A 27,930-nucleotide genomic window follows, 5' to 3' on the forward strand; every position below is an offset into this window, starting at 1 on the left:
GTACTTCTGCATTTAAGTCAGTTCTCCAACAGCTTGTCTTTGGGTAGGGACACTATTACATACATTAACATACACATAGCTACAGATAAGAAAAACAGGCATTTTTCACCTAGACAAATTGTTATCCTTGTGGAAAAGGTTCTTTCATTGTTTGTGATGAAACAATTAATATTCTGACATTTGAATGAATTTGTGCCCTACAAAGCAAAAGATGAATTTTTCTCAGCACAGGCTGGCACACAGCAAGGAATTAATCAGCTTCTCTAGTAAATATCTCACTAACAACACAAATGGATATTTGGACCACTATAGATTTACTCCACTTAAGATTGTTTACTCAGCAAACACAACCTCTAAAATTCTAAACAAATACTGCTCTCTTTACAAATAACAGTCTGCCACAAATCTGAGAAAGTCTTTTTATCTCATTTTCAGCCTGGGCTCTGTTCAGTGTAAAGCCAAGCAAAAGTGAGCATTTAAGCATCAGCTCAGATCACTCTGTTACTGGAGACCACTCTGGGAGACTAGATGTAAACACAGGTTTTCCAAAGGATTTCAATATGGAATGACACTGCATTTCCAAATGGAAACCATGTGGTTATTTGATGTTGCTGTTTTCTTGTATTCTGTGGTTCTGAAGTAAGTTAAAACTATCAGTGCTTGCCCCTGATGGGCTGTCACATGCCAGCACAGGAGGAAACCTTACCTAGACCCCAAGCAGCAGCAGCAGCCATCCTGGCCATCTTAGCTTGAGTTTCATCATTCACCTGGGTCCACTTTTCACAGCATTGCTGGTGGAGCTGCCCCCTAAGAAGAATCCACAATTTCTGATCAGCAAAGAGCCTCTTCCAAGAAGTCTGTCTCATTAAACAACCACTTCCCACTGATAAAACAATGACCAGCCCCATCATTCTTTTTATACTGAGTGCAGAATAGGATTTGATTCCTCTGGCCAACTCAACCATCCTATTCTGATGACAAATATCCTATTACCAGAAAATAATTTTAAGGCACACCATGTTTTGAAAATACACATCCAAAGAGAAGTTTGTCCCTCAGCAGTTGTTAATATCTACTTTAAAATTGGAGTGATAATGCCAGTCTGTAAATACAGAAAAAAAAAAATCAAGAAAACAAACAAATCACCACCAAAAAAAGGATGCTTAAAATTTTTGCAAGTGTCAATAGAAGAAACATGATCTGGATAGCTTGGGCATGGCTCCTACTAGCAAACACTTTGAATTAACACATCAAGTCTGAAGACAAAGACTGCAGAATGAATGCTGCTGTAACCTCAGATGAAGACTTGTCTCAGCAAGATCTCAGAGGGCATCTGAATCTTTCATCTCCAGCGGAGAGGAAGCATCAGGATTTTTTATATTATTTCTTTCAAATCAACTGTGAATGCTGCACTAATCAAACCAATTACCCTGGGTGTTGCAGTTCCAGGATTTCTCAGGCTGGATACTCTGTAGCAGTGAAACAGCTGCCAACTGTGAGGGAGAACAACTTGCCTTCCCTAGTGTCATCCCCTCCCAAAAGGAAGATGAGTTATCCAAACAGAACCAATGGGCTGCCACAGGCAAGATAGTCATTCTGACAGCTTAATGAGCCAGGAGGGGGAAAAAACCAACCACAAAACAAATGAAAATCCAAGCCAAACCTAGCAACAGCAGTAAATCAGGACCTCAGAGATGCTGATAAAACACTATGGGTCCTACATGAGGAGACAAATGCCTAATAATGTTTTGACTGTACTCTTAAAGTATCACAGCAGGGTACTGAAATAGTGATGCTGCACAATATAATTCTAGATTATCTGCCTTATCCTGTCAAGCAGACTCCAGCAGCACAGTCAGTCAAGGTGAATGCTACTGAAGAGTGTCAGCAGCCAAATGATGGAATCCTCAGCCTCAGGATGACATCTCTAGAGTCAGCTGCAAGGCAGCAGACAGCACTTTGCAAAAGCACTTCTGAATTGTAAAAACACCTGCACAGAGTTGGAACCCAGTTCCACAAGAGAACTTGAAGGCTCTGATTGCTCTTGTCACTACAGACTACCAACAGTTACAGGATATCTCACTTCAACAGAAGAAAATTGTGCTTTTGTTGTTCCATACATGAATAAGTAGAAGGCTCAGAAGGGTCACTTAACATGAATACATATCCTGCAGGAGGAAAAAATTCTTCAAATCCCTTGTAAGAATTGCCTACTTGCATAAAAGCTGACTGAGGAAAGCTCATTGAGAGGATTTTTTTCCCTACTGAAAAAGCTGCACCCTATATGTCTCACCCTTGTTTAGAAACACAAAGGGCAGAAAAATGCAGCCAGAATTAAGTTTCTCAACAGCTCTGTTTCTAGCAGTAAAATGATTTTAGTGAAGAAGAATCTCCTTGCTGTGGTGCCATCCCCTGGGTTCATGTCAGGACCCATCAGGAGAGAGCCTGTCACATGCAAAGCTCAGGAGAAAGGTGGAACCTGGAGGAAGCCACACCTGCCCCTGGGTAGAACTGCACGCCACAGTGAGCAGGGTGCCTTCTCCAATTAGCTTCTTGGAACTGAACAGCCAGAAAAAACAGAAGCCCCCAGTTACACAGCAAGCTGGAAGTCACCAGCAGCTCATCCTGTCACAAACACTGGTTCCAATCAGTTATGTGTTGACAGCAGATATTTGGCACAAAACTTGAAATACTAAATGTCCACAATGACAAGGCTTAAGAAATGCTGGAAAAGACTGATATGGAAAATCTCATCCTTTTACTCTGAATCAACACAAGAATCTCTCATGCTTTAATCAGAGTTTAAAAATGAGGGTCACAATGAGCTCCTTTTATGGCAAGTTCTGCTCTATTAATGTTTCCTCCATCTACAATGTTATAAATGGGGTTGACCTGATTGTAAGACTGCAAATTCTCTTCCAGAGAGACCTTAACTGACCAGATGGCCTGTCCCAAAAGGCTTAGAGATGTTATTACCAATTCTGACTTCAATGAATGAAGTGAAATGCCACACAAATACTCACAGGAGTGAGCAGGAGTAAATAGGAATTCAGGCAAAAAAAAAAAAGTGCACCTGAATGTCAGCATCCAGAGAACAGACACAATTTCCCCCAGTCTTCAGGCATTCCCCTCTTACCATTCCCCAAGTGCTTCCAGGCAACGCATTCGTCCCAGCATCAGCTCTGGATCATCTTTGTTTGTGTCCATCTTCTTGTCATAGGCCACCAGAGCATCTTCCCATTCATGAAGCTTCTCATACCAGGTAGCTTGAATTTCCTAAGGGAAGGGGAAAAAAAGTAAAAATAAACAGTAGGATTAACATTGATCATTCTCTATTAACCAGCATAGCTTTTCCTAAAAAAATCTCTGTGTGTTGGTCACTTCACCCTTTTATCATTCTAAATAACCACATGGATTTCTGCGATACAGACAAGAGCCTTGATCTTGGAATCCTGGAATTGCTGCACCTGACCAGCAATGAACTCAGGTTTACCAGAGGGATTAATCCAACATCACCCCCTTACTCAGTGCCACTGAAATACCAGCTCATGCATTTTTTTGGGAGAGGTGGAGTGAGTGGAACAGCAAAAAGGGTAAATCTGTAACATATTCCACTTCCAGCTGTTGCACATACCTGCATTCAAACAAGACAAACAGCCTTGTGTTCAGGAATGGAATGACTAACTAGGAAAAAAGCCCAAACTTTGCATCTGGCTACTGGCAGGCAAATCCTTAATACAGCAGTTAGTGTGAGGCTGGGGTCCCTTCACAAGGGAAGGCAATGGTTTGTAACAAAGCCATTAAAAGTTAGCCAAGCAGTGATCCTTATCAGCTAAACACTTTTGTTTAGTCTTTCTTTCCAGATTTTGTTTTTCATTTTCAAGAAATAAAATGCCTTAATATATTTCCATACTTTTCTCTGCCAGTGTTTTTCTGCTCAGTCCTTGGCAGCTCAAGTCTTGGCATAGGCTGCAGAGCAGATTCTTTTCCCAGACCTGTGGGTAGGATCACTTTAAACCATGCTTTGCATGCCAGGTCTTCCACTTAGCCCTTTAACTTTTCAGCTATGTCATATTTCAATTAAGTCCCTGAAAGTAGAGCTCACAGCTCCTCTTAATTTCTTTTCATTGCCAATTCTGGCACACTCTGTGCTTTGAACTACATTTACTGCTAGACTATAGTGCTGCTAAAGAGTGAAGTCAGAATTAGGTAATGCAGAATTTTGTTCAATCCACCCAAGGAATTATAAGAAGCTGCAAAGATGTTCTGAAGTCTGTACTTCTCCCAGAAAGAACTTATTTTGCAGTCTAGTTCAAAACCACACATAATCCCACACTAGAGGATTTCCACCATTTTGTGCTTATAGCTGGCTCTCACTTTCTAGTTGTTACTAGTTAAAATAACTAGTCTACTAGTCTAACTGGTCTACTGTGCTTCCACAGCTGCCTTCCTTTTCCTAATCATCCTAAAACACTGCAACAATTACCACTAAAAAATTATCTTTTTACCAGTAGAACTGTCAGGAGAGTATAGGTGGTTTGGTCCTTGAACACAAATTAAATTACTCATAAAATGAGAAGAAATAATTAATGGTACAGAACAAATACATAATAGGGTTATTTGGTTTTGGTGAGAAGTCTAAATTGTAAGGGACTGGTTAACTTGCTATTCTAAATAAAACCTGTGAATACCTTTGAGAGACACTAGAGATTAACTTCCATTAAATCCTTACCTGGAAAGTGCTGATGTAGTTTCTCAAATCCTTCAAGCTTAGAATAGGAACTTATTCCCTCCCTTCCCAGCTTATCCTAAATAAAAGGACTTATGTTGTCAAGTTGCTATTTGCTCACAGCTGCATTTAGTATCAACAGCAGCTACAAAATACTCCTCCAAATCAGGTTCTTGCAGCCCTCCCTGTACCCAGCATTTGCTGCAAAGTGCCCACTGAATGTCCCTATAGGCAGCAAGGGCCTTCTTTATGAACAATGAAATATTCTAAGTAGGGATAAAACCTCAATGTGATTGAGAAAACACATCACCACCCACCAAAAAAATGAATTACAGAAACCATAAAAACATAAGACACGAAGAAATGGATTATCCAGCAGGACTCACCAGCTCTCCAAAGTGCTTCATGGCATATTCCAGCACCCCAGCAGCTGCCTCTGGCTGTTGGAGTTTATTGTTAATGCTGCAAAGGGAGGAAAAGAAAGATGATTTAACACAATTGGCATATTAGGAGTTGGTAGAAGCTGCTACTTGATCATACCAAGCTCTATCATTTAGAAATACCAATGGAACACTCTTTTTGTTTAGACTTACACATAAACAATTAAACTATAAGACACACCATGACCATGTACTTTGAAAAAAATAGTGCAGATGTTCTCTGCACATAGTCTGAAGACTTGTTACACAAAACAGAGATGGAATATGATTATCAATTCTATGGAACAGCCTGCATATAGAGAAGAATAGTTTCCAATAATTTTAAAGGCATGATTTTTCAAACAGCTGTACTTAAGAGCTTTTAGTATTAACCTTTTTCCTCCCCGTTCTCTTAAACAGACCACCAACTACTCTAAAATTAGAGATTTTAATGATGCAGGAAACAGTCTGTATCATTAAAACAGCTGACAAATGTCACCAGGAAATTACATAAAAAGTGTGCAACCCTAATTTCAGCCTCACATTTTATACAAAGCCTCTACATTGGTACTAACCAGCACTGGCACTTTCCTTTTGCTGGTTTTCAAGAACTGCTGCCATCACAAGCAATCCTCAGTCTGTACCAGGGAGGCAAGTTTGTTTTGCAAGTAGATTTTATGAAGCACAAGCAAATAGGTTACTCTTGAACCTGATTGTCTAGTTCATGAGGTACAGCTATTCTCTTCAAGAATTTCCATTTCACATTGGTTTTCTTATCTTACTATCAGAAATGGGGTACTCAGTAGGAGTAGCACTACTCCTAAACCCCAATTTAATGAGGAAATTAACTTTTTATTAAGCTTCTGCTATTTTATAAAGCTTGTTTATGAACAGCCCTCCTCTTTCCCTACTGACTCTGGAGAACCAGAAGTGCCAATTGTTCAAAGCAACATCATAACACCTGAGCACCTACAACACATCCTATAGCCCAGAATGAGCATTAATTAATGTTTGGAATGGGAGCAGCATAACTAACAAAACAAAAGATCAGTGCAAAGAGACCTTCAGTGCTCTTTGAACAGGACCACAGACACAGGCAGCTTCCAGAAATGCTCTTTTTTGCCTGCCATCATCAGAATGGCTGCATGATTTCCTCCTTATAAGATGGAAGGGGATCAGTAAGAGAAGCAAATCTAAAGCATTAAAGGGAGTAATACACAGAGAAAAAAGGGGAAGTTTTTCAAATTAATGCAACATTCCTTCTGTCTCTGGAAGCCTCCTTTCCTGACAATGAACCTCAGACATACTCTGGGTACCTGTTAAATAAAATACTCTTGGAAATTGGGCCTTCAGATTTAGCCAGACCAAGAAAACACAGTTCAAGATGACTGGCACCCAACAATGGGAAGCACTTGAAACAGACCCATGCCTTTTTTTTTAACAAGGTAGTCAAAGGCAGCACTAAAGGGAAAGCTTGGCAGCACCTCATGAAAGTGATAAATGGCTGTCACATTTCATGACCTGATGATTTAAAGAGTCATTGCCAGACACATTCCAGCATGTCAGACAGTTAATTTCTTCCAAGTTATCTTTTTTGACAACACTTCCTGACAAAATTGACCCTTTTCTTTTATTATCTGACAATTATTACTGCTCTTCTGCCACTCCCTGGTGCACACATTACTCCTTTTGTTTCTTATGGCTGTCCAAAGCAGAATTAAGTGTCTCAAATCTATTTATGGTTAGGTTTAAGCAAAGGAAGGAAGAGATGGGGAGGGAAAGGAGAAAGACCTTGACTTACAAGAATACATAGCAGATGTTAATAATCATAAAACACACTCCTGAAATAAATGATCTAGGGAAAACAGTGAGCAGTGACAGGTGATTTTGTGGACTAGGATAAGCCTCTGACTGGGATATGCCTCTCCTGGCAGCTGCTCTTCCCTGTGCTTAGGAGCATTTCTGTGAAAGCAGTAAATGTTGTGACTCCCTTCTCCCAGCCCATTTTGTGTCCACACTGTTTTAACCTGATACATCCAAAACACACATTAAGAAAATCCAACATTCTGTGTTTTCCTTCTCTTTCACCTTCCTTCCATGAAGGCACTGCTCCTCTTCCTGCAAAGCTGAGGAGTCTGTGCTCAGACAGAATCTTCCTAAATGTTATAACACTCTTAAAAGCAGCACAAAGCTGTTTTCAGCCATTACACTGGAGAGTGAACAGAAACAAAAACACTGCAGAAAAGCACCCAGGCATTCAGAAAAGGCCCTGAGGGCTGATATTCCAGCCAGGCAGAGCTGCCAGGGGTATTTAGCCAAAGTGTTGTGCTGGAAATCAGGGCACTTTACTGGATTAGAATCAAGGGGATGGATTTCTCCTTGTATCTGGAAAAAGAGAATTACAAAATCTCTCTGGATGAAAGGAGAAGGTGGGGAAACATCTCTCAAGATATGAGAGCCAATGATTTTGGCTAACTAGCCAGACAGTAACTTAATCTTTGTTTACTGGCAGATGTCCTTGCAATTATTCCTAGTTCAGAATAATTTTAAGTTAAAGGAAATGAAAGGAAATGAAAGGAAAAGATCAGATGTTCTCCATATCCACTAAGAGAAGAACATATTAATCAGCTCATTTTTGTTAAAAAGCTAGAAAAAACCTCACCACTATCTCCTACTTGAAGGCTTGGCAGGAGGGCATAAAATAACATTTTTGGGCATTTAGAACATTTTAGGAGTTTTTAGGTACAGGTTTGGTGGGTCACAGGTAACATCTCATCTCCCAGGAAAGGGACAAATATTCAGCTCTACTGCCTGCTATGGGCTGGCAGAGCCTCCTGGTACTAAAGCTCAATGAAAAGATTTCAAAATTATGTGTTTTCAGTGCTAACATACCTACCCAAAATATTCTGAAGCTGTTTCAAGACAGAGGTGACCCATGCTTGCAAGTGGGAGACCACAGAAATAACAAGACTTCCTAAATCAGATCAACCAGACCTTTACATACTTTGAACTAATGCACTAATTTCAGTGCTTAATACCAACCATTTCACTTCACATTTTAGTCAATAAACAAAGTGATTAGCAAAAACAACAAAACAAGAAGACCATTATAATTTCCCTCTAAATGAGCATAAGTCAGTTGCAAAACTCATTCTTATCAATAAAGTTAGGTATGAGCTCAGCCCATCTGGGTTTGCTGCATCATTAGATTATGCAGAACAATATAATTTAAATTTCCCACCCTGTTTATTAAACAGTAGCTGTACTTTAGCTAGAATAATGTCCAACCCTGACCCATTTGGAGCACCTGATCATGAGTGGGATATTAAAATGTAAACAAGCCTTCTGATGAAAAACATTTTCTAACTGCTATGTCACTCTATCTCTACAAAAAGACTACCCTTGGCAAACTTCCTAACATAAAAATCTTGGTGAAAAGTCTTAATTCTTCAAATTTTATTAGTAGTGAAAAGCTACATAAACCTACTGCTTGATTATTAAGATATCAAAACTGTAGATTTTGCATGTACACTGAGCTAGAATAACAAAAAAGAACAATATTTAAGAGAAATATACTCCTATTGCTTGCATATTTTAAAGTTTATTTAAACATAAATCAGACATGAACTGGGAATCAAAACCAACTTTACTGTCTTCACTGGGAAGAGAACTTTAATTATAGATCTTTCTCCCCAACAAACCCAAGGCATGAATGAGTAATGTTTACTAGAAATGTCCTCTTTTATACAGCCCTGGGAGCTTTCCAGTCTTCCATTATCTTTGATATTCACAATATTCTCTGTCACTCAAAATATATTAAATTTTCAAGAACTCAGAAGCGACCAGACTTCCCTCATCTTCTCATAAAATTTATAAAAAGAAAAGCCTTTATTTTAATAGAGCCTTTTCAAGCAGTCCCAAACTTATCTGTGAGGGAACACACACATTTCCTATTGCCAGAACACATTCCAAAACATAATAAGAGAAATTTATTTTTGCAATAAAGCAGCTTGTATGCAGAATCTAGACAAGTAGACATACTCTTTTTTTTTTTTTCTTTCAATCTCCTCAAATTTGTTTAGACACATTCTCTACATGACAGATTTTACCAGCCTCAATCAAGCTTGTTTTTCCTTCTGGAGAAGTGTTGAGAGCTGCTTCTGGGATTGGAAAGCACTTTGTGGAGACTTGGGGGAACAGATAATCCTCTGGCAAAAGGAACTGGCTTTGATGGTCACTTTCCCCAGTTCTGTGATTCATTTGTCTTCAGGCATCCCCCAGCCCTTGACTCAAGAAAATCTCAAAAAACAACCCACAGTCCCCAAAACAACTCAGAAAACCAATGCATGTCCATCATGCCACTAAAAATTATTCCCATTCCAGGAATAAATATGTTTGAGGAACTGATACCAGGAAAGAACTGGTTTCAATAAAGAATTGTGATTGTTGAGTGTTTCTAGGCCAGAGCAGCTCCTTCAGCTTCCAAAAAGGAGACACCACACTGCTCACAGGCATCAAAACTGGCCAAATTCCCAATCTTGATAGAAAGGCTTGCAAATCAAAAAAAAACATTCATCAGCTTTGAAAGAAAAATCAGTGAAAAATGTTACAACAAATTTCATGGCCAGCCCTGCTGCTTAGGCTGCGAAAGGTTTTGTGTCACCCATTTTTTTATTAACCAGAAAGAAGGAAAAAAAATTGCTAAGCAGGATATTTAACAAAAAAAAAAAAAAAGGTGAAACAAAGAGCCAATCTTTGTGTATTGGTTATGCAAAGAGGGGATGCCTTAAATAAAAAAGAAATCACAAATGACAGCAGGAAGGAACAGTGTTTTGCTTCTCATCAACCTCTCCCCTGTTCCACCTGTCCCATATAATTTCAGAGATTTACAACACTCCTGACCATAAAGCTGAAGTAGAGTGAATGCTGGAGCATTTATGAGCATCTCCAAAGCAAAAGATGAAGAGTTTCACACTTCCTGGGAGGGAAAAGCACACTGAGAGCTCCAGCACAGTGTGGACTCAACAATGGGCCAGCTGAGAGCTGATGAGAGCTTTGCCACCTCGGCAAGCACCAGGAATTTCAGATTCTAAGCATTTGCCAGATGCATATTAAGGGGTTTGCAGTGAATGGCTACCAAATAAATAGCCACAGGGCACTGAGCTTTTCTTCTTGTCTCAGCTTTGCATACACCTGCCAGAACAGCTTCCCAGAAAAGGCAATCATTTAAACTCACCTCTAATTTAATCTGGCCCTCCAGGGACAGGAGATAACTAGTTCTAATCAAATAATATGAATATATTTGAATTTAGTACCATCAATCAACATTATAAACATATGGCACATACAAATTGAAACCATGTTTAGCCTCAGCTCTCCCAACCACTTCAGAACTACATCATGAATGAAGTCAAAAAGAATTTGTTTTATGCTATTTGGGATCTTGTCTTTTTAGCTATCATGTCCCACACTATTTCCACATAAAAAATAGAATGGAGGAAAACTAGGGTGATGGATTTCAGGCCAAATGATACTCAATTTCTCCATCAGTATTGGGGAAAGGAAAGAACAGGATCCACTCAGTAATCACTGAACTCCCCAGCTATGCCCCAAATTTTACCTCTAAAAAATATACCAGCTTCCTGAATTGAAATCATTAGAACAGTTCAGAACATCAGAAGAGCTTTTGTCAGCTCCAACTACTGACCTAACCTGGCCATTGCTACCATCTGTAGCTATGGTGCCTCAGTGACCACATTCAGTGACCACATTCCATGAAACTGGGAAGGACCCATCTTCCCATCTTTCAAATACTCATCAAGAAGTCAAATTCCACTAAGGCTTATATCTCTGCCAAGGGATGTCTCTGCCCAAACCTCCTTTATCAGAAGTAATGACAGGTGGGAAGATTTGTGCTTTTCCATTTCTGCTTAATATGTCTGTTGCCCTCTTACATAGAACAAAATATTCTCTTTTAAAATAGGTAAATCAAAGTACCCAGAAGAAAGATGGTTTGCATTTGGATATACAAGTTAGAAGCTGAATCCAAAATAAAACCCTGGCTGTCTCATTTCCAATTAAATAGTCCAGTTTAGAGAAGGGATTTGGAGGACTTTTGGTGGTGTTTTGTAACATGAGTGTTCAATTGAATCTTGGATCCTTTCAAAATCTGTATAAAGAGGGAGTGCATGGACCAACAAGTGGCTCCCCTCTTCTACATCTGTCCAAGACAGGAGAGTCATGGTGAGTGGGACCAGCAGAGAATGGATTGAAGTTCTGTCTAACACAATGGGGGTGTTAGCAGGGTGGTTTTTGGGGTAGAGAAGCAGAGTCTGGCCTGTCCCAGTCTCTATTCTAACTTTGACAAAAACATGTTTCTCATCACAGGAAGCCAGTGAAGAATTTGCCCCTGGGAATGACAGAAGCTCCAGCTGGAAGAGGGCTCAGACAGGATTAGAGGCAGAACAAAAAGGTCAGGCTTTCATCTGTGTGCAGTGGCACTTTCTGGTCTGAAATATAAAAAGCAATTTTGCTATGGAAGGTTTCTGGAATGTCCATGACAAAAATTGACTGAAGCCTATGGTCTGCCATGGAGGTACCCTCCTTGCTTTAAACAAATTGTACTTGCATATCTCTGGCAATATCTCAGCTCACCAATCCCACACAGTGGCCTTGCCAGCTGACACAACAGAGCCAGTGGTTTTCTCTTGAGCACAGCACACAGCCACCCACAACACAACTTGTTTGGAGAGCTCTAATTCTGACCTCCTCCTAAAGATTCCCTCTTCCTTCTCTATGAAAAATCAGGTTTATGAGACACCTGTATTCATATTCCACTCCTGCAGTGCTTTGATGACTTCATCTCCCAAAAATCTTCAACACTCTTGTGGGTCTATTTTGGAGAAAAACTATTAGCCAGCCCCAGTGCAAATCAGAGGCAATAACAAAGCATCAAGCAACAAGTGTATCAGAGCTGAGAAGGGAGAGAAACTGCAACAAGCAGTTGTGCTTTCTATTTCTTTAAAAGCAAATGTCAGGTCAGCAAGGCTTTTCTAATGGTTCTTAATCAAGCAGAAATCCTGCAGCCACTTTGGATCAGCAAAAGAAGCCAAGATGGGATAGTGTGTGTCAGGTGGGATTGTCCAAATGTCCTTTGTAAGAGGTGCAAGATTAGCTTTCTTTTGTTTCTTTGGACATCAAGAAGCTTTCCCAATCTTTATGCAAGAAGCAGATACATGAGGCATTTAATCTTTTATTTAATCTTATTTCTGCCCATTATCATAATCAGAAATTTTGCAGGAAGATGCAAGAACCCACATGTTAGGCAATTAAAGAGCAGCTGGCCTGAGGAGAAACAACTTATCCTGAAGGATCTAGAAGCCTGCAGACCTTTTGCAAAAGGCTGCACCTCTGCTGAAATGGTTTTATTTGGAGATCAAACTGCTATAATAAAATTCTGAAATAATAAGAGGAGAGGAAGTTGGCATGTCAGCCAGCTGAGACTGGACTAATACTCTGAATGTCTAAAAATTTAAGATTTACTCTAAAATCTACTATTTATGTAACTGTGGATGTTTTAATTAACCATAAATTTTCCTCTCAAAATCCTATTAATAAACTGGCTTCTCTAACACTGGAGTTAGATCACACTGCCTGTAAAAACAACCACCCTGTATCAATTTTACATAGACTCACCATTACTTAATGTCCTTTCACTTTCACTATGAATAAACAGTGAGTTTTCACTTACACATTCTGCAGATTTCATTTCATCCCAGCCTCAGATAACACACTTTTAAAAGAACAGTAGTGGATTTTACAACTTTATAGTGCAGAGACCCCAGTGTCCAGAGAGAAGAGAATTAGATGCTTAACTAATTAATTTGCTAAAATATTGTCTAAATTAAGAAATAATGCAATCATAGAGTTACCCCCTACAACTTCTGGGGCAGTAGTAGGACTTGTAGCAGCCAGGGCTACCTTCCAGGGAGTTACCTTCCTTGAACTTCTATAAAGTCACCCATTTTGAACAGGCTTTTCACATTCTGGATCTCTAATGCTCTCATGTTATTTAAGTGCCAGAACTAGTCACCAACAGGGCTCCAATCCAATAGGCAATAATTGCTGGAAATTCTTATTTCCTAGCCCTTCCTACACCCCTTCAAGACAGAACTGAGGAAAGTCTCTCCTGCTCTCCCCAACCTTTTTTGGCTGAAACCTGTTCCAATTTCACCCTGTAAACACCTGATATGAACAGATGAACTGGGAGGGGCCAGCAAGCTCTTCACAGTTTCAGGGGGGTGGAGGTAAACAGAAAAATAGTATATAAGATGCTTTGAGACAGACTTCCAAAGTCATAGACTCCGACAGGAGGGGTCTGAAAAAAAGCCACTTCTTCAGGCTCCACCTTCAGAGACTCACTTCATTGGAAGCAAGGAAGGTACCAGGCTGCTGCAAGAAATTTTATACCTATCCCAGCTGCATTCAGACTACTGCAGTCAGCTGGAAGGTTTCTGTTGCTGTAAGCAAAAATGCCACTGAGACCCAGGGTTGAGCTGGCGTGGCTCTGCATTGCCGCTGTGTCCGTGGTGATCTACCCAGCCCTGCTGCAGAAACCTGCCAAGAGGAGAACGAGCAACGCACAGCCCAAGGTGCCAGGCTGCTGTGAGGAGATCGGGGAGCTCAAGCTGCAGGTGGCCAACCTGAGCAGGATGCTGCAGGAGCTGAGCAAGAAGCAGGAAGGGGACTGGGTGAACGTGGTGATGCAGGTGATGGAGCTGGAAGGCAGCACCAAGCAGATGGAGTCGCGCCTCATCGACGCCGAGAGCAAATACTCGGAGATGAACAACCAGATAGACATCATGCAGCTGCAGGCAGCCCAGACAGTCACACAGACATCAGCTGGTAAGGAGGGGGCCACCAAGCTCCCACATTCACCTCTCAATACACAATTAATGACTAGCTCCCAGTGCCAGCACGTCCTGCATGCACACCCAGTGCTGCTGCTTAGGCAGCGAGCCTGAGAAAACTACTTGGAATTTCTTCATTTGTGTTTTATATCTGTGGCTGTTTTTAAGGAGTGCAGAAATTGGTGCTGCATTTCTACAGTGAGGAATTCGGTTTAATAGTTCATTTTCTGAGCACTACAGTACCAATCCTAAAAGAATGGGAGCTGGCTTGGTAAGAGAATAGCTCTGGCAGTAAATAGCCTCTGAGTTCACAGTGCTGACAGGGGACTAGAAATTGTTAGAACAATTACAAATGCTCTTCAGGAATTATTAAAGATTTTAATTGTATTTTTATGACTATGTCTGAACCAGAGTATAAAAGAGTGACCCATTATTTTTGAATGATAATTCTTAAAAATTCAAGGCTGTAGATGAAGCAAGATACAAACTGTGATATACACCTAGCCAGACCACAGTTAAATTCTTCAAAACTCTCTTCCCTGAGGGAAAATTTCACTGCACACAGTGATTGCACAGGCCTGTACTAAATGTGGAATGCAGGTGCATTTTTAGGTCAGCTACCTGTAAAGGCACTTCTAGAAAAAAACATCCTCTCTATTGACTTTCACTGCAAAGAGCTTAAATTGTCTCTGTCTCAACTTTGTTTGCCAAGAGACTTCACTTGGATGCTTTTTTTTAACATTAAGGAAAAACTTCTAAATCTATTTACTTAATTCTTCCTCTAAAATAGTTCCACCTGGTTAGTTTTGACACATCACTATTTACATTAGGCCTTAAAAAAAAGTTGCACAACAAGTCTCCTTGAAGCTGGAGAAAAAAAAGTTACACAGAGCAGAAACTGGCCCAGAAGGTATTTAAGACAGATGTGTCTCACCTTACCAGGTAAGAGACATTTTTGAAAACTGTCAGATATTATAAAGCCTTGCTTCAGCTCATTTATCCTCCTCAGAATAGTTATGCATTTTACCATCTTCAATCAGTTTCTGCACCAGGAGGAAAAGAAGCTTTCACAGGGCTGGATAAATATCCCACATCCATAAACTTGGCCAACCTGTTCACACACTCAAAACACACACCTGGCAGCAGGCCTGGTCATCCCACTGGATGAGTCTTTATTACTTAGAAGGGGGTCAGCAAATATTATATATTATATTTTTATACTTTCCAGCACAGACACACAGTGGCAATGTGATGAGAAAGCAGAGATGTCTTTTTGTGCAGCAGAGATTAAAAAAATATTAATATAAATAAATTAATAAAAATCACAAAATCTCAGTGTTACAACACCTTTTGCAAATGCATACACTACTCAAAACTAATTTCAGGGAAACATTAGACTTGTGGAAAGCCTTCTTCATTACTCCTTGTATTACAAACTAAACTTTGCAGAATTCACCTTCACAAAAGAGGAGTTCTTGCTGCTCACATTCTCATTTTCTGGTTCTGATTCAAGTAGATGCTGTTTATGACTGCTCATCACTTTACCAGAGGAACTACCGAATTTCTGGTGTTTACAAGCTACCTCCTGATGAATTTTTGGGAATTCCAGATCTGGAGGTAAGGATATTCAGTACACAATGCATATTACATGTCATTTAAAATATAATCAAGAAATATTTCTCTACAGAGATGAAAAAAGCACACAGTTTTGGTACCCTGCACTTGTCATCAGCATCTTTATGTAAGCAAACTTCAAGGATGGAAAGAATGTACATTTAAGAGAGAAAATAGAAAAAGGTTTATCTAATAATTTTTTGCCATAAAAAATTTCTTCATGTAGTGAAGCATTGGAACAATGTCTTGTGTTAAGAGAAGTGAATCTTCCTAAGACTACTGACAAGAAACCACTGCCATTTTTTCCTATTCCAGGTGTTCTGTGACATGGAGACAGATGGAGGTGGCTGGACTGTCATCCAAAGACGTAAAGTTGGTTTGACATCCTTCAACAGGGACTGGAAACAATACAGGGAAGGATTTGGCAATATTAGGGGAGACTTTTGGCTGGGAAATGAAAACATCTACCGACTTTCAAGACGCCCCACTGTTCTGAGAGTAGAGTTGGAGGTAATCAATAAGCTTTTAATTTTGGTTCAGATTCCCCAGTACCAGACACCATCTCCCATCTCAATAGGAGGCCCAAAAAATTTAAATGCTTTAATTACATGAGAAGGGAGTAGGATCAACCTAGGAATACATTCAAACACAAGATAGAATGATGTTTTCCCCTGTGCAAAGTCAGTGGCACAACCTTCTGTCTGCACACAGAATGTATGGGATTCTTGGAAATCCTGCAGAAGCTGCTGCAGAGATCAAACAGATTGATCAGCAATTTAAAAATTAAAAAAAGAGATGTCCCATAAAGTTTGCAAGCCTCTGAGTCTTTTCATTTTGCAGCACATCCTTCTGGGCTGGGTACAAGAATTTGCATTGTTTTACCCTCCATTTCTTCAGTCTGTTAAAGGCTTGGGTTTGACTAGTTTATAGTTGGTATAATAGCTTTGAGGGATGGGATATGTATAAACTGAAAGGCTTAATATCTAAAAGTCACTGTTTCAGAGAGGAAACAAATTACTTGAGACAGCACATTGACATAAGGATACTGAATGTAAGAGCTGCACATCTGCTTTCCTACATATTGCACAATACCAGACTTGGAAGTTTCATTTTGCTCTGCAAAGTTCCTTTGCCTTAACTGAGCAGTTTCTGCAGTGTGAGACAGCAAAAATACAGGTACATAATCATGGGCTGTTGGAGTAAACTGACAGGAGTGATTTCCTCTCCCCTGCTGTGTGCAGGACTGGGAAGGCAACACCCGCTACGCCCAGTACAGGCAGTTCACGCTGAGCAATGAGATCAACAGCTACCGGCTGTTTGTGGGCAACTACAGCGGCAACACGGGCCGGGACTCGCTGCGCTACCACAACAACACAGCCTTCAGCACGAAGGACAAGGACAACGACAAGTGCGTGGATGATTGTGCCCAGTTCCGTAAAGGTACAGCACACAGACTGCTCTGTCCCCGGGGAGCGGCGGGGACACAATGTTCCCTCTTTCTGTGCAACTTGTAACATCTGAATGGAAAATCAAAAGGGAGAGGTGGCCAGTAGAGAAAATGCACCTATGTGGGAAATCTGGCTTTACAGGGTCAGACTGTATTACAGACATCAGCACCCTTAAGTAACTGTGTGCTCTCTGCCAGATTATCTCACATGCTGATACAATACAGTGATACAGCAAATTATTCCTTAATATCTATCAGGTTCTTATTTTTTCTTTTATTTTGGTAAGTTTTCAAGTCCTAGTATTAGGCACCTGGAATTCTCCTGTATTCAACTCCATTCAGCTTGATTTGTGATCTTTATTCCCTATTACAAGCCTCTAATAAGGTTACACTCTTCATTTAATTTAGAATCTTTGAGTTCTGTTATAGTAATCTTCATTACATCTTGCTCTTTAATTTCCCCATTGTGTCTCATACAACACATAAAAACTGTTGATCTCGGTCTCAGTAAATACTTAGAGAGTTCAGGGACTTTTTAAACACTTCAAGATGCTCTAGCAAATTACCCAGGTTCATTTCCTTGCTAATTCACTGAGTCAGAAACACGTCAAGGAAATATTCTAAGAGGAATGAGCAACTAAATGAAAAGCTACTGAATTAATTTGACTATAGAGCTGCAATGCCTTTAAGTTCCTAAATCTCTATGTTAAGTTTTAAATTTACCTACAACCTCAACTATCAAAGCCATAGCCTCCAGTGATTAAATGCTGCATTCTGCTCACTCTCCTCTGGAAAATGCAGTAATCATTAATACAAATGACTCACTAGGAATGTACTAATTTGTTTCCAAGGTGGATATTGGTACAACTGCTGCACAGATTCCAACCTGAACGGGGTGTACTACCGCAAAGGAGAGCACACCAAGAGCATGGATGGCATCACCTGGTACGGGTGGCACGGCTCCACCTACTCGCTCAAGAGGGTGGAGATGAAGATCCGCCCAGAGGAGTTCAAACCATAGAAGGAATCAGCAGTGGATTGCACAGCTACATGATGTCACCATGCAAAAGGTGGGCAATGAACAGCCAAGTAATTTTTCATTTCATCCAATACATGCAACAGCAATGTACTGGTGATGTACAGAAACACTGCGACACCAATCCCTGCCACCAGGATTATCAGGGCACAGGCTTGTTTCCATCTCTTCAGGCTCTTTCCAAAGGGAAAAATATTGTGTTAGAGTAGATTAGAACTGAATGCACTTATAGCACCTTCAGAAAACCTAAGGGTGTGTTTTCACTAGCAGTGTGATTACTGGTAGTGCCTTAGTATTATTAACCAGATAGGCAGTGGCTGAAAAGCAAAAGCCTCTTGGCTTCCTTTCCTTCAGTGTCTGGAGCAAGCACTGCTAAGAAACTCCTTTCAAGAAGTACCCAAACCACAAAAGTTATAGACTCATTTCAAGCCAAAGGAATCAATCAGAGTGTCCCTGATGCATATTTCTTTAGTGTATAGTAAGTGGCTTACTTTCCCACAGAGAAAAAACAAAGCTCAAAGTGTTGTGTTAAATTCACATTGTCCAGATTCTGCCCTGAAGTTTTACTGCCACCTCCTGATGCTGCCTCAAATAATCCCCACTGAAGGTTGCCCTAACAGACAGTAACACTGGAGGAGGATTTGTCCCATGGGCCCTCCAATGCTTACTTCTATCCACACAGATCACCTAAATGTTGATAAACTAGAACAGCAACTTTCTGGGCTGTCCCCAAATTATGTTCAGGTTAGAAGATAAAAATGCTGTATGTCAGTAAGGCTGAGAGTGAACAGCAGGTTAGCCAAAAGAGTCCAGACCCAGCCAAAAAACTCAACTCCAACACTTAAGACCACTGTATTCATGAGCAGAACACTAGTACACAGCAGAGAATCCCTAAGTGCCAAAAGTTATTTCAACATAAGGGAATAATTGCTAGCACAGCACACTGAGGAGTATCAAAATCTGTTTTGAAAACTACCCCAGCTGGAAGTTACCTAGAGACAGTCTGTCAAAAATAGCACACTTCTCCCTCACATAAGACAGTGTTATAGATAACAGTTAAAAAAGAATGAGACTCCTCCTATAACCCTACCATTGTTTGAATATGTTGGAAAAGATCCTTATCATTAATGTATCTATTTTTATTCACCTTGAAGAGACTTCAAATCTAGATTAGGTTGTTCAGTCCTGTGTGAAATGGAAGATAAAGGTGTCTTGGAATTTACATATGTTCAAATATTCCTACTGCAAATTTCAACTGTGTGGAACTGTAGTTGGAACTATTTTAATTGTGGTCTATAATGGATTTTTAAAGGTTTCTAAAACTTTTTCATTTCTAATAAATTGTTTCATTTTTAAGTGTGCTTTATGTCAATTCTTTGCTCCTTAACTTGCTTTTTGATACACAAAAGAACAACTGTGTGAGCAACTGAGACCAAGAAAATAAGATACTGAATTCTGTATTTTCCTCAATAACATGAGGCAGAACAAAGGGTGAAAAAATAAAAGAGGACAAAAAAAAAATCTAAAAACACAATTCCAAGGAAGTAGGAGGGTTGAAAAATTCACTGCATGAAGACAAAATTAAGTTTTTGCTCAACCAAAATCAATTTGTTCATCTCAAATAGCTGAGCTAACATTTCTGTGATATGGAACAGAGATTCACATTTTAAAACGTGTAGTTTAGCACCAAATCCTGTGCAGGTATTTCAGGCTAACATCTGTGTTACTGACAAAGCTCAGAAACAACACATACTGCATAATATCTCCTATTTGACACATGAGCAATGACACCTATCTAAGCTAGATCAGCACAATGTGATGAGAAATTTCAATTAAGAACTTCAACTCTTCTGACTTATTTATATGCAGGTGCAGAAATCTGTCTCATTGAACCTGCAGTGATTTCATGATATTCCATAATGAACTTTAAGGGTGAGAGAGGAAAATTAGAACCTTTTCCTACAATTCTTTCTGCAAAACTTCCCGGGGCTTCTATCATAGTTTTAACCACAGTTGAAAGTTTTAACCACACAGTAGAAGGACAGAACTCAGCAGTTAAAACTGAACATTTGCAAGTAGTTTATCAACATCTTGTGACAGAGCAAGTCCTAAGCATTACCTAGATTCATCCTAGTGGTATCTTACTTAAATTGTGGCTACTGCAAGAGCAGAAATCTCACCAGTTGTGGTCCTACCTGATGAGAGACTCTAGAATAGCTGGGGTGGGACCCTTTTGAAATTCCAGCTCTTTGTAGTGAAGGGCCTTAGCATATGCTCGGCATTTGGCAGCTCTTTCCCCCAGAAGGACAATGCCATTGTCATCTCTCAAAGGCAGTGGGCCCTGGGAAGGAGCACACACATCAAAAGCAGGATAAATATTACAAAATAGTCATGAATTCCACACAGAGCAGACACCAGGCTAGCACCAGAAGGAGCTGCCCAACAGCATCTCTACCTTGTCACTGTGCTCCATGAATTCTGCCAAGTTCAGCAGAGTTTGAGTGACTTCTGCAATATCCTGAGAAGTCAAGGCCAACTCAATGCTTCGGATCAGCTCGTCCTGCTGGTCTTCATTCAGTTCAGACCAGCATGAAACAAAAGCAGCATTGAAGAGGTCTCTGGGGAGGAACACAAAAGACAGTGTGAGGTGGGGATTAATGAGAAAAAGTCTGTTTGACAGGGCTCACCTTATTCAGAGAAAGAGAGCCAAAAAATACACTTACATGCTTACCTGCAATAAATAGTGATTAGTTTTTACAAAGCTAACTTCTGTGAAACCTTAATTTAAGAATAGAATAGGCTGGTATACTACAATAATAGAAATATTGTACTATCATGTGCTATCAAAGTTTCTCCAGACATGCTGGTTGTAAAAAAGCACTGCAGATTATTCAACTCAGAGGTATTTTTATTCCCTACAGTAAATACTCAAAACTATTTCATACTCTGCTGTTTTTCCAGCCTCACTTATGTGCCTTATCTTATTTCTGGACTAATATGCAGAATTTTAATGAAAGATTTTGTGCACATCATGAAGCAGCCAACTAGGAAAGGTGGAAATGAAATCAAGCTGTTGGCTCTTTGATTTGTGCCAAAGCATGAGCTATCTCTATTTATGAAACCTCATAGCTTCTAAATAACCTTCTTTTTCCCTTATAATATCTGGCTTCCATCTGCTATTTCAAGTGAGACAAAAATCCAGAAGTACTGTACCGAGCCATGGGGTTATAGGCCTGAGCCAGGGCCCAACATGAGCGCAGGGATGGTGAGGAAGAATCTTTCAGCAGCTCCAAACTCAGTCTCCTCAACCATTCCAACCAGTCATCCTTGGAAACTCTTCTTGCTGCTCCCCAGGCCTGCAGCACAAAGGAAGACAATTCACCTACCAAACAAAGCACTATCCAAGAGCAGAAATCCATCAGCAGGCAGCATTATTTCTTTACAGCTCCAAACCACATGCTAAGAATTCCTTTTCAATTTCCTGAAATCCATTAGTTTTACCAGATAATCTGCAGTACTTAAGTCTCATGTCTAAGAAATTTTTCCTAAATGTATTCCTGTCATGATATGGTAAGTATTTAATATGAACAATCATTTCTCTACAAAAATACATGAAGAGCTGAAGCCACTATTGAAAAATCAGCTTAAAAACACTTCTGGAATTTAGCATTTAGCATTACATTTTTAAGTCCAGCATTTTCAAACCAATCCATCCTATTACTGAACTGTGTACTGCATACATGTACTGTTCAAACTAGCTGGTGCTTAGCTATTAAGTTCTGCCTTCAAGAAAGTATAGAACTAAGACACAAGAGGAGCAAAACAAAAATATTAAAAAGGCAGAGGCTCTTTAATAGATGTCTCTAACAGCAAGAGACTATTCATTGTGATTTAGAAAGTCTTGTTCATAATTAACACAACAAGCAAGTGTAAAGACTATTTCACAGCCATTAACAGTCTAAGAGTTCAAGATCTCCTATTTTTAAAGGTGTTCAGCCCCTTCTAATTTTAAAGTCTCAGGCACTACTTTGACCTCAGTTTTGTACAGAATAAAAAAGCAACATAAAAGCAATATAAAGAAATGCAGTTCAGATATACCAGACAAAACTCCTTCAGTGTGACACATTAAGTCCCTTCAGCAGCAAATTCATGCTGTGAAGGCCCCAGTCTTACCTTCTGCAGGTTGATGGTGCTCACATGTAATTTCTTCATGGGACCTGTTTCCACAGGACCAGTGGACAAAGTTTCTCCCTGGTTGCTTCTCAACATTCGATGCTGATAAATCAGGGGATCCTCCTCTTCATCAGCAAGAGTGTAACCCTACAATAATTGGTTTACAGTGAAGATCACACCCACACATACAGAAACAATTCTCAATAAGCCAAAAAAGTCAGAGGACTTGTAGCAAAATCTTACAGTAAAATCTGTGAAGCAAATAACCATGTTTCATTATAATGATTATACATTATAAGCCAAGAATTCGAAACTATACCCCTTTGCTACTCAAGGTAATTGTCAATAACTCTTAGCTCCAAGTATAAAAAGCCAAAATTATGTACATTGAAAAAGCACTCTTGCCTATTAGACTTGCTAGTTGTTTGTTTACAATTTACAAATTGTAAACCAATTACTAAATTTTTAAAATGTAAGACATTCCACAGAAAATACTAAGATAACAAGATCTCCTCCAGTCCTGAAACCATGGAAAAAATAGGATAAATCCACATTTAAGAACTACCAAGAAGAAGAATAGTAATGACACTGGCTAGTGTCATTACCCTAGAATTTGCAATGATTCTTCTATAAAATTTCCCATTGCAACCTCACACTCTCCTTAAAAAGCTGCACTTAACACAGAAACAGAGCAACAACCACTCCTCATTTTATGAGTAAATCCAAATGAAGGTTCCAGCTACATCCATTTCAACATGACAACATCCCAAAAATGCACACAACTGTACACTTGTGAGCTTACCTTTACAATTCTGCAGATGAGAACATCATAGCGCTGATGGTTAATTCTGTGTCGCACCAGGACTTTGTTCACCATTGGGATAAAAATTTGATACTGTGAAAGGAAATGCATCATAAACTTCTCACTCAGTGACACCAAAAGCATTAAATTTTCAACACAATTTTTCATTGATGAGAAACCAATTCTGACTGTTTGATTTCACTAACTCTCAACTCCAGAAACAACTAAGAGAAGAAAAATCAGTTCTCTTGGAAATCCTTTACAAAACTTAAAACTTTAAAGCCTTGATCTTTGGGACAGTCACACCTTCTGTGAGCTCTCAACTGAAGAACAGTGTTACCTTCTTTCCCAGTTGGAACACCAGAGAGGAGAGGGTGTCCATGGCAGTTGTTCTCAGCTCAGGGCTCTGATCTAGTGTTCGTACAATGGGATGAATTATCCTTGATGCATAATCTGTGAAATCCAGGGACTCTGTCAAGCGGTCCACTGTTTCTAGAGCAGCTCTTAAGTCAGAGAAAAAAGAGGGAAGAACTTATCTCTCAGTGTTAAGAAAGAAGAAATAAGACTGAAAAATACTTAAGTGCTCAGTCCTCCTACAATTACTAATAATAGGAAAAACAGGCTACCAGAACTCTGTAAATGCAGCTAGTAGTTGCAGGACAGTTTGCAAGTGACTAAAATACTGGGAGGTGAGAATCAGGAAATTTTAAAAATCCCGAAGAAACAAAACCAAAACAAATAAACAAACAAAAACCCAACCAAAATCTACCAACAAACCCAAAAAGCTAGTAACACTGCTGTGGTGTCTAAATAAAAATAACCTCCCACAAGATTTAACACAGAAAAGATAAGGAAGGGACTAAAAGTGATATTTCATTGTAAACATTGAGCCACTGCAGAACTTGGATATCACAGGTAAAACTGTAGAGAGAGAGGCTGCAAAGCCACCAGCACTTACTTGCGAGCCACCAGAGGGACATCTGGGGCATCAAATAGCTTTACAATGGGAGGTAGTAACAAATGAAGGTAGTCATCCAGGTTAGCTCCAAAGAGCTGGATTGCATTAAGCAGCTGCAGAGAAAAATCATAGAAGTGTAGAATGTCAAATGGTTTGAATGGATCATAAAGATCATCTAGTCACAACCTCTCCTGCCATGGGAAGGGATACCTTCCACTAGATCAGGTTGCTCAAGGCAATATCCAACCTGAATCTGAACCTTGCCAAGGTTGGGGCATCCACAACGTCCACACACAACCTGCTCCAGTGTCTCACCACCTTTGCTTTACTGCAAATTTCTTCTCAATATCTAACCTAAATGTATCTTTCAATTTGTACCTGTTACTCCTTTTCCTGTCACTACAGTTCCTGACAAAGAATGTCTCTCTGGCCCTGTAGTTCCTTTCATATAGTGGGTCTCCATACAAAGCTTTTCTTCTCCACAACTTTCTAAGCCTATCTTCACAGGGGAGGTGCTCCAGTCCTTATCAACTTTGTGGCCTTCTCTGGACCTGCTCCAACAGTTTCATGTCCATCTTACATTGAGGACACCAGAACTGTACATAATGCTCCAAGTGGGGCCTCACAAGAGTAGAATAGAGGGGGAGAATAAAATCCTTCAACCAAAAGAACCCAGTGTGACTCAAAGTCATGGATGAGATCCATTTTAAACAAGTGAAAATCCTGTGAAAAGTTTCTTTAACTGCACTTTAAACAACTGTCTGCATCATTTCACACCAAGCCACTGCCAAACTGCACCTGTCCCATTTGATACAACACACAAACAAGGAGACCTGCTGAGCTGGGCTCACACCTGCCTGGGCAGTGTCCAGAGCCCAGCAGCTGCTGCAGCCCCACTGTCCTAGGTTACAATGCAAAGATGTGCCCAGAAATATGTATTCTACCACAATCTGCTGAAACCAGGTGGAGCAGTGATTCTTATCTCTGTGGGAGATATCCTCTGTTAATGGGCCATCTGTTAAAAACCACATGGGGCAATGTTCTTTATCTTTCCCATCACCCACCCTCCCTCCAGGAGATATCTCCTGTTCATGGCCATTGAGTCCCAGTGCATGACTGATAAAATTCCATCATCCCACTGGGAGATGCTCCAGCCAGGGGAGGAGCCAAACATTTCCTACCTAGATAAAAACTGAGATTTGGAACACCAAGGCACCCCTTACCCACTGGTTTCTAGAGGAGAAGAGCTACCAGGATCACTCCCAGAATTTCTACAGGATCACTGTTTCAAGAAGACCACCTCATCTGGACTGCTGCCACCATGCTAACTAATGGGGTGTCAGGTTTTATTCTGACTCTGTCAGTGGTTTTTACTTTTGTACTATTGCATGTATTTTATTTTTCTCTTTTTTTCCTATTAAATTGTATTTCTGACTTGAAGTCTCTCACTGGTTTTGCTTTCAAAACCATCACACACACTCACCTTCACAGAAACAATGCGACCCTGACTGTTGTCATGCATGAAGACCCGTAACATGTGAGGAATGAGCTGAGGCAGGTACAGCTTGAATTCACCTCCTAGAGCTACCACAATCTGCTCGATGAGTAGGATAATTGTGCTCTGTATGGAGTTGTTCATAACCCAGAAATCCTACAGAAGAAAGAAAAAAAGGGGGGGAAAAGTCCAGCAGTTCTTCAGCTGAGCTGTACCAATTACAAGAAAAGCAAACTGTAGGAGACAGTCTGTAGATAAATTCAAGGGGAATTGCAGGGAAGGACTACACTTTTTGTTTTTAAAACACTCTGCACTTCCAGTACATTTATAGTTGTTGAAAATAACCTCTGAAAAACTGATTTTTTCCTAATCCTTCTACAACTTCACAAACATTTAGTGAAAATTATTTGAAATACCACCTATTTATGAACTCCAGATCCCTCTTGCTAAAACTATGTTTCTGGAAGTAGTAAGTGCACAAAATCCAAGCACTGAAAAGAACTCAAGTTACTAACAGAACCTGAAGCTAAATTTACTTGTTACTACCAATAACATAGATTGTAACTTCAAATAAATGGTATTCACAATACAATTATTACTTCACATATATACAACTCTGCACTTCATATGAACTTAGGAAGTAATTAATACATTTGATAATGTATTTGATAAACACTGTCCATCTTTCTGTGACAGTAAAGATTAAAGATTGCACTCACTCTCATCAGGGTGACAATTTCATCCATATATGGCCGAATATGACTTCTCACAAAGGACACCAACATTCCTAGCTGCTGGAACAGGAACTGGAAGGAAGAAATGTGTAATAATCAGTGTAGCTTACCCAAATATCAAAGCCACTGGGTAAAGAGTGGCACAGGCAATTGCAAGCTCATTTACTAAACAAATAGCATGCAGAGCTCCTACGTGCTCAAAATTTGGGACTAAATTCTTGGCAGCTTCAGCTCAGCAGTTTGGGTTTAGTTAATTTTTATTGGTTTGGTTTTTTTTTTAAGATGAGAGTGAGGAAGAAAAGTGATTTTGGGTTTATTGCTTCGTTTTGCCCCCAGCTTGCACCAAAAAAAATTATGAGCTCAAAGCCTCAGACACTCAAGCACACATCAGAGGTTTATAAAGTGCCAGCAAATCTACAGTGTCAGAAGAGACTTGCAAGCACAGACACCTCAATCACTGAGCATTGTCATTTAGGTTTGAATGATGCTTCCAAAAATTTAGCCCCTAGTCTTTTCCCCCTGGCTAGAAACCAAACTGACAGACATTTTAAGATACTTCTGTACTCTTTCCCATCCCCACTAAGGTATATTGGTGAAAAGTTACTGGGGAATGCAGTTAGGTCCTTGCCAGAAACACCACATTTTTTTAAAGATGGTTGATTACACCATCCATTCTTCACCATCAAGAAAAATTTTGACTTGAACAGTTTTCTTTGAATACACTATGACAGTTTTGCATGTCCTTTCACCACAATACATCTAATTGTGACAATGAATTTACTCTTTAAATTGGTATGAAATCACATGGGCTAAATTGCTTTGATGTAATTTATTTTCTCTATAAAAAATAGGAAAATGTAAATCATCATCTATTAAATTTCATTTCTTCATGCAGTTTATGAAGACTACAGTGACAAAAAACAACATGGAGAGATTTCTTCTTATTTAGTTCTCATGAGAATGTTATCTCAGCTTCTTTAGTGAGAACTGTACACATACAATTACCAAAAATGAACTCTGAGCTATTGTACTGTGCCTATTTTTTGGTGTAGTGAGAGGATGCTTACATACAGGACAAGGACCTTCCTCTTTTAGGCTTTATGTCACGCATACCCACCTCAGCTCTTCTCCCCAGTACACTTTCACCATCTTCTTTTACCTGAAAATTTTTAAACAGAGTGTGCACAACTGCATAGCTTTCAAGCAAGTTAGACCAGTCAGGTCTAGAACCTCAGCCAACCCAGATGTGAGATGCTTTCCTTACAGTCTGAGTGTAGTTCAGGCTGGGAGAAAACACAAACTGCCCTTCACACCCCAGAGCACTTGGCTGCCTGAAGAAAAGCCTGGGCAAACAGAACCATCTCTGGTTAGGTTAACCTTAAGCCCATCATCATCTTCACACAATCATCATTTCCTTCTATAACAGTAACTTAAGTGGGAAGGAAGAGAAAGCACTGCTGTGGAATTCACCACCCATGCCTCTCTAAATGCTAGCAGACTGTAAAATTGAGTTTTCCTTCTCAGAGATGAGCCAAAGTACATGATTGCACCAGAAATTTGAAGAGTCTACCCCTATTATTTAATAATACTGTTTGCCACAGAGCATTAACACAG

The 27,930-nt window shown here is 39.8% G+C and overlaps 3 protein-coding genes across 6 annotated transcripts in view; 2 read left to right on the forward strand and 1 right to left on the reverse strand.

The window, feature by feature from the left end:
- The window catches only part of UBIAD1 (UbiA prenyltransferase domain containing 1), a 423,268-nt gene that overhangs the window by 376,223 nt on the left and 19,115 nt on the right, over positions 1-27,930 (forward strand). The gene's annotated exons all lie outside the window — the stretch shown is intronic.
- Positions 1-27,930, reverse strand: part of MTOR (mechanistic target of rapamycin kinase) — a 62,942-nt gene that overhangs the window by 22,207 nt on the left and 12,805 nt on the right. For 2 of the 3 annotated variants that reach the window (XM_079326062.1, XM_079326063.1), the window contains exons 20-32: positions 27,434-27,475; positions 26,302-26,388; positions 25,571-25,738; positions 24,088-24,200; positions 23,470-23,632; positions 23,130-23,222; positions 22,328-22,474; positions 21,368-21,510; positions 20,610-20,772; positions 20,350-20,495; positions 5,116-5,191; positions 3,137-3,276; positions 707-807 (exon numbers count right to left, since the gene is read on the reverse strand). In XM_079326062.1, the coding sequence (XP_079182188.1) occupies positions 707-807; positions 3,137-3,276; positions 5,116-5,191; positions 20,350-20,495; positions 20,610-20,772; positions 21,368-21,510; positions 22,328-22,474; positions 23,130-23,222; positions 23,470-23,632; positions 24,088-24,200; positions 25,571-25,738; positions 26,302-26,388; positions 27,434-27,475 (1,582 nt within the window). The remainder of the gene's footprint in view (positions 1-706; positions 808-3,136; positions 3,277-5,115; positions 5,192-20,349; positions 20,496-20,609; positions 20,773-21,367; positions 21,511-22,327; positions 22,475-23,129; positions 23,223-23,469; positions 23,633-24,087; positions 24,201-25,570; positions 25,739-26,301; positions 26,389-27,433; positions 27,476-27,930) is intronic. The other variant, XM_079326064.1, reaches the window with a different exon arrangement.
- ANGPTL7 (angiopoietin like 7) lies at positions 13,501-19,507 on the forward strand. Of its 2 annotated transcripts, none has more exons than XM_079326379.1 (5): positions 13,501-14,052; positions 15,571-15,674; positions 15,987-16,181; positions 16,913-17,111; positions 17,970-19,507. In XM_079326379.1, exons 1-5 carry the CDS (start codon positions 13,680-13,682, stop codon positions 18,137-18,139), a joined length of 1,041 nt encoding a protein of 346 aa, XP_079182505.1. In that variant the 5' UTR covers positions 13,501-13,679; the 3' UTR covers positions 18,140-19,507. The 2 variants fall into 2 exon arrangements, with proteins under 2 accessions (XP_079182505.1, XP_079182506.1); XM_079326380.1 differs by having other exon boundaries at positions 13,575-14,052; positions 15,574-15,674; positions 17,970-18,270.

The sequence above is a fragment of the Erithacus rubecula genome (genome assembly GCF_903797595.1).
Source record: "Erithacus rubecula genome assembly, chromosome: 24".
NCBI classification, from domain to species: domain Eukaryota; kingdom Metazoa; phylum Chordata; class Aves; order Passeriformes; family Muscicapidae; genus Erithacus; species Erithacus rubecula.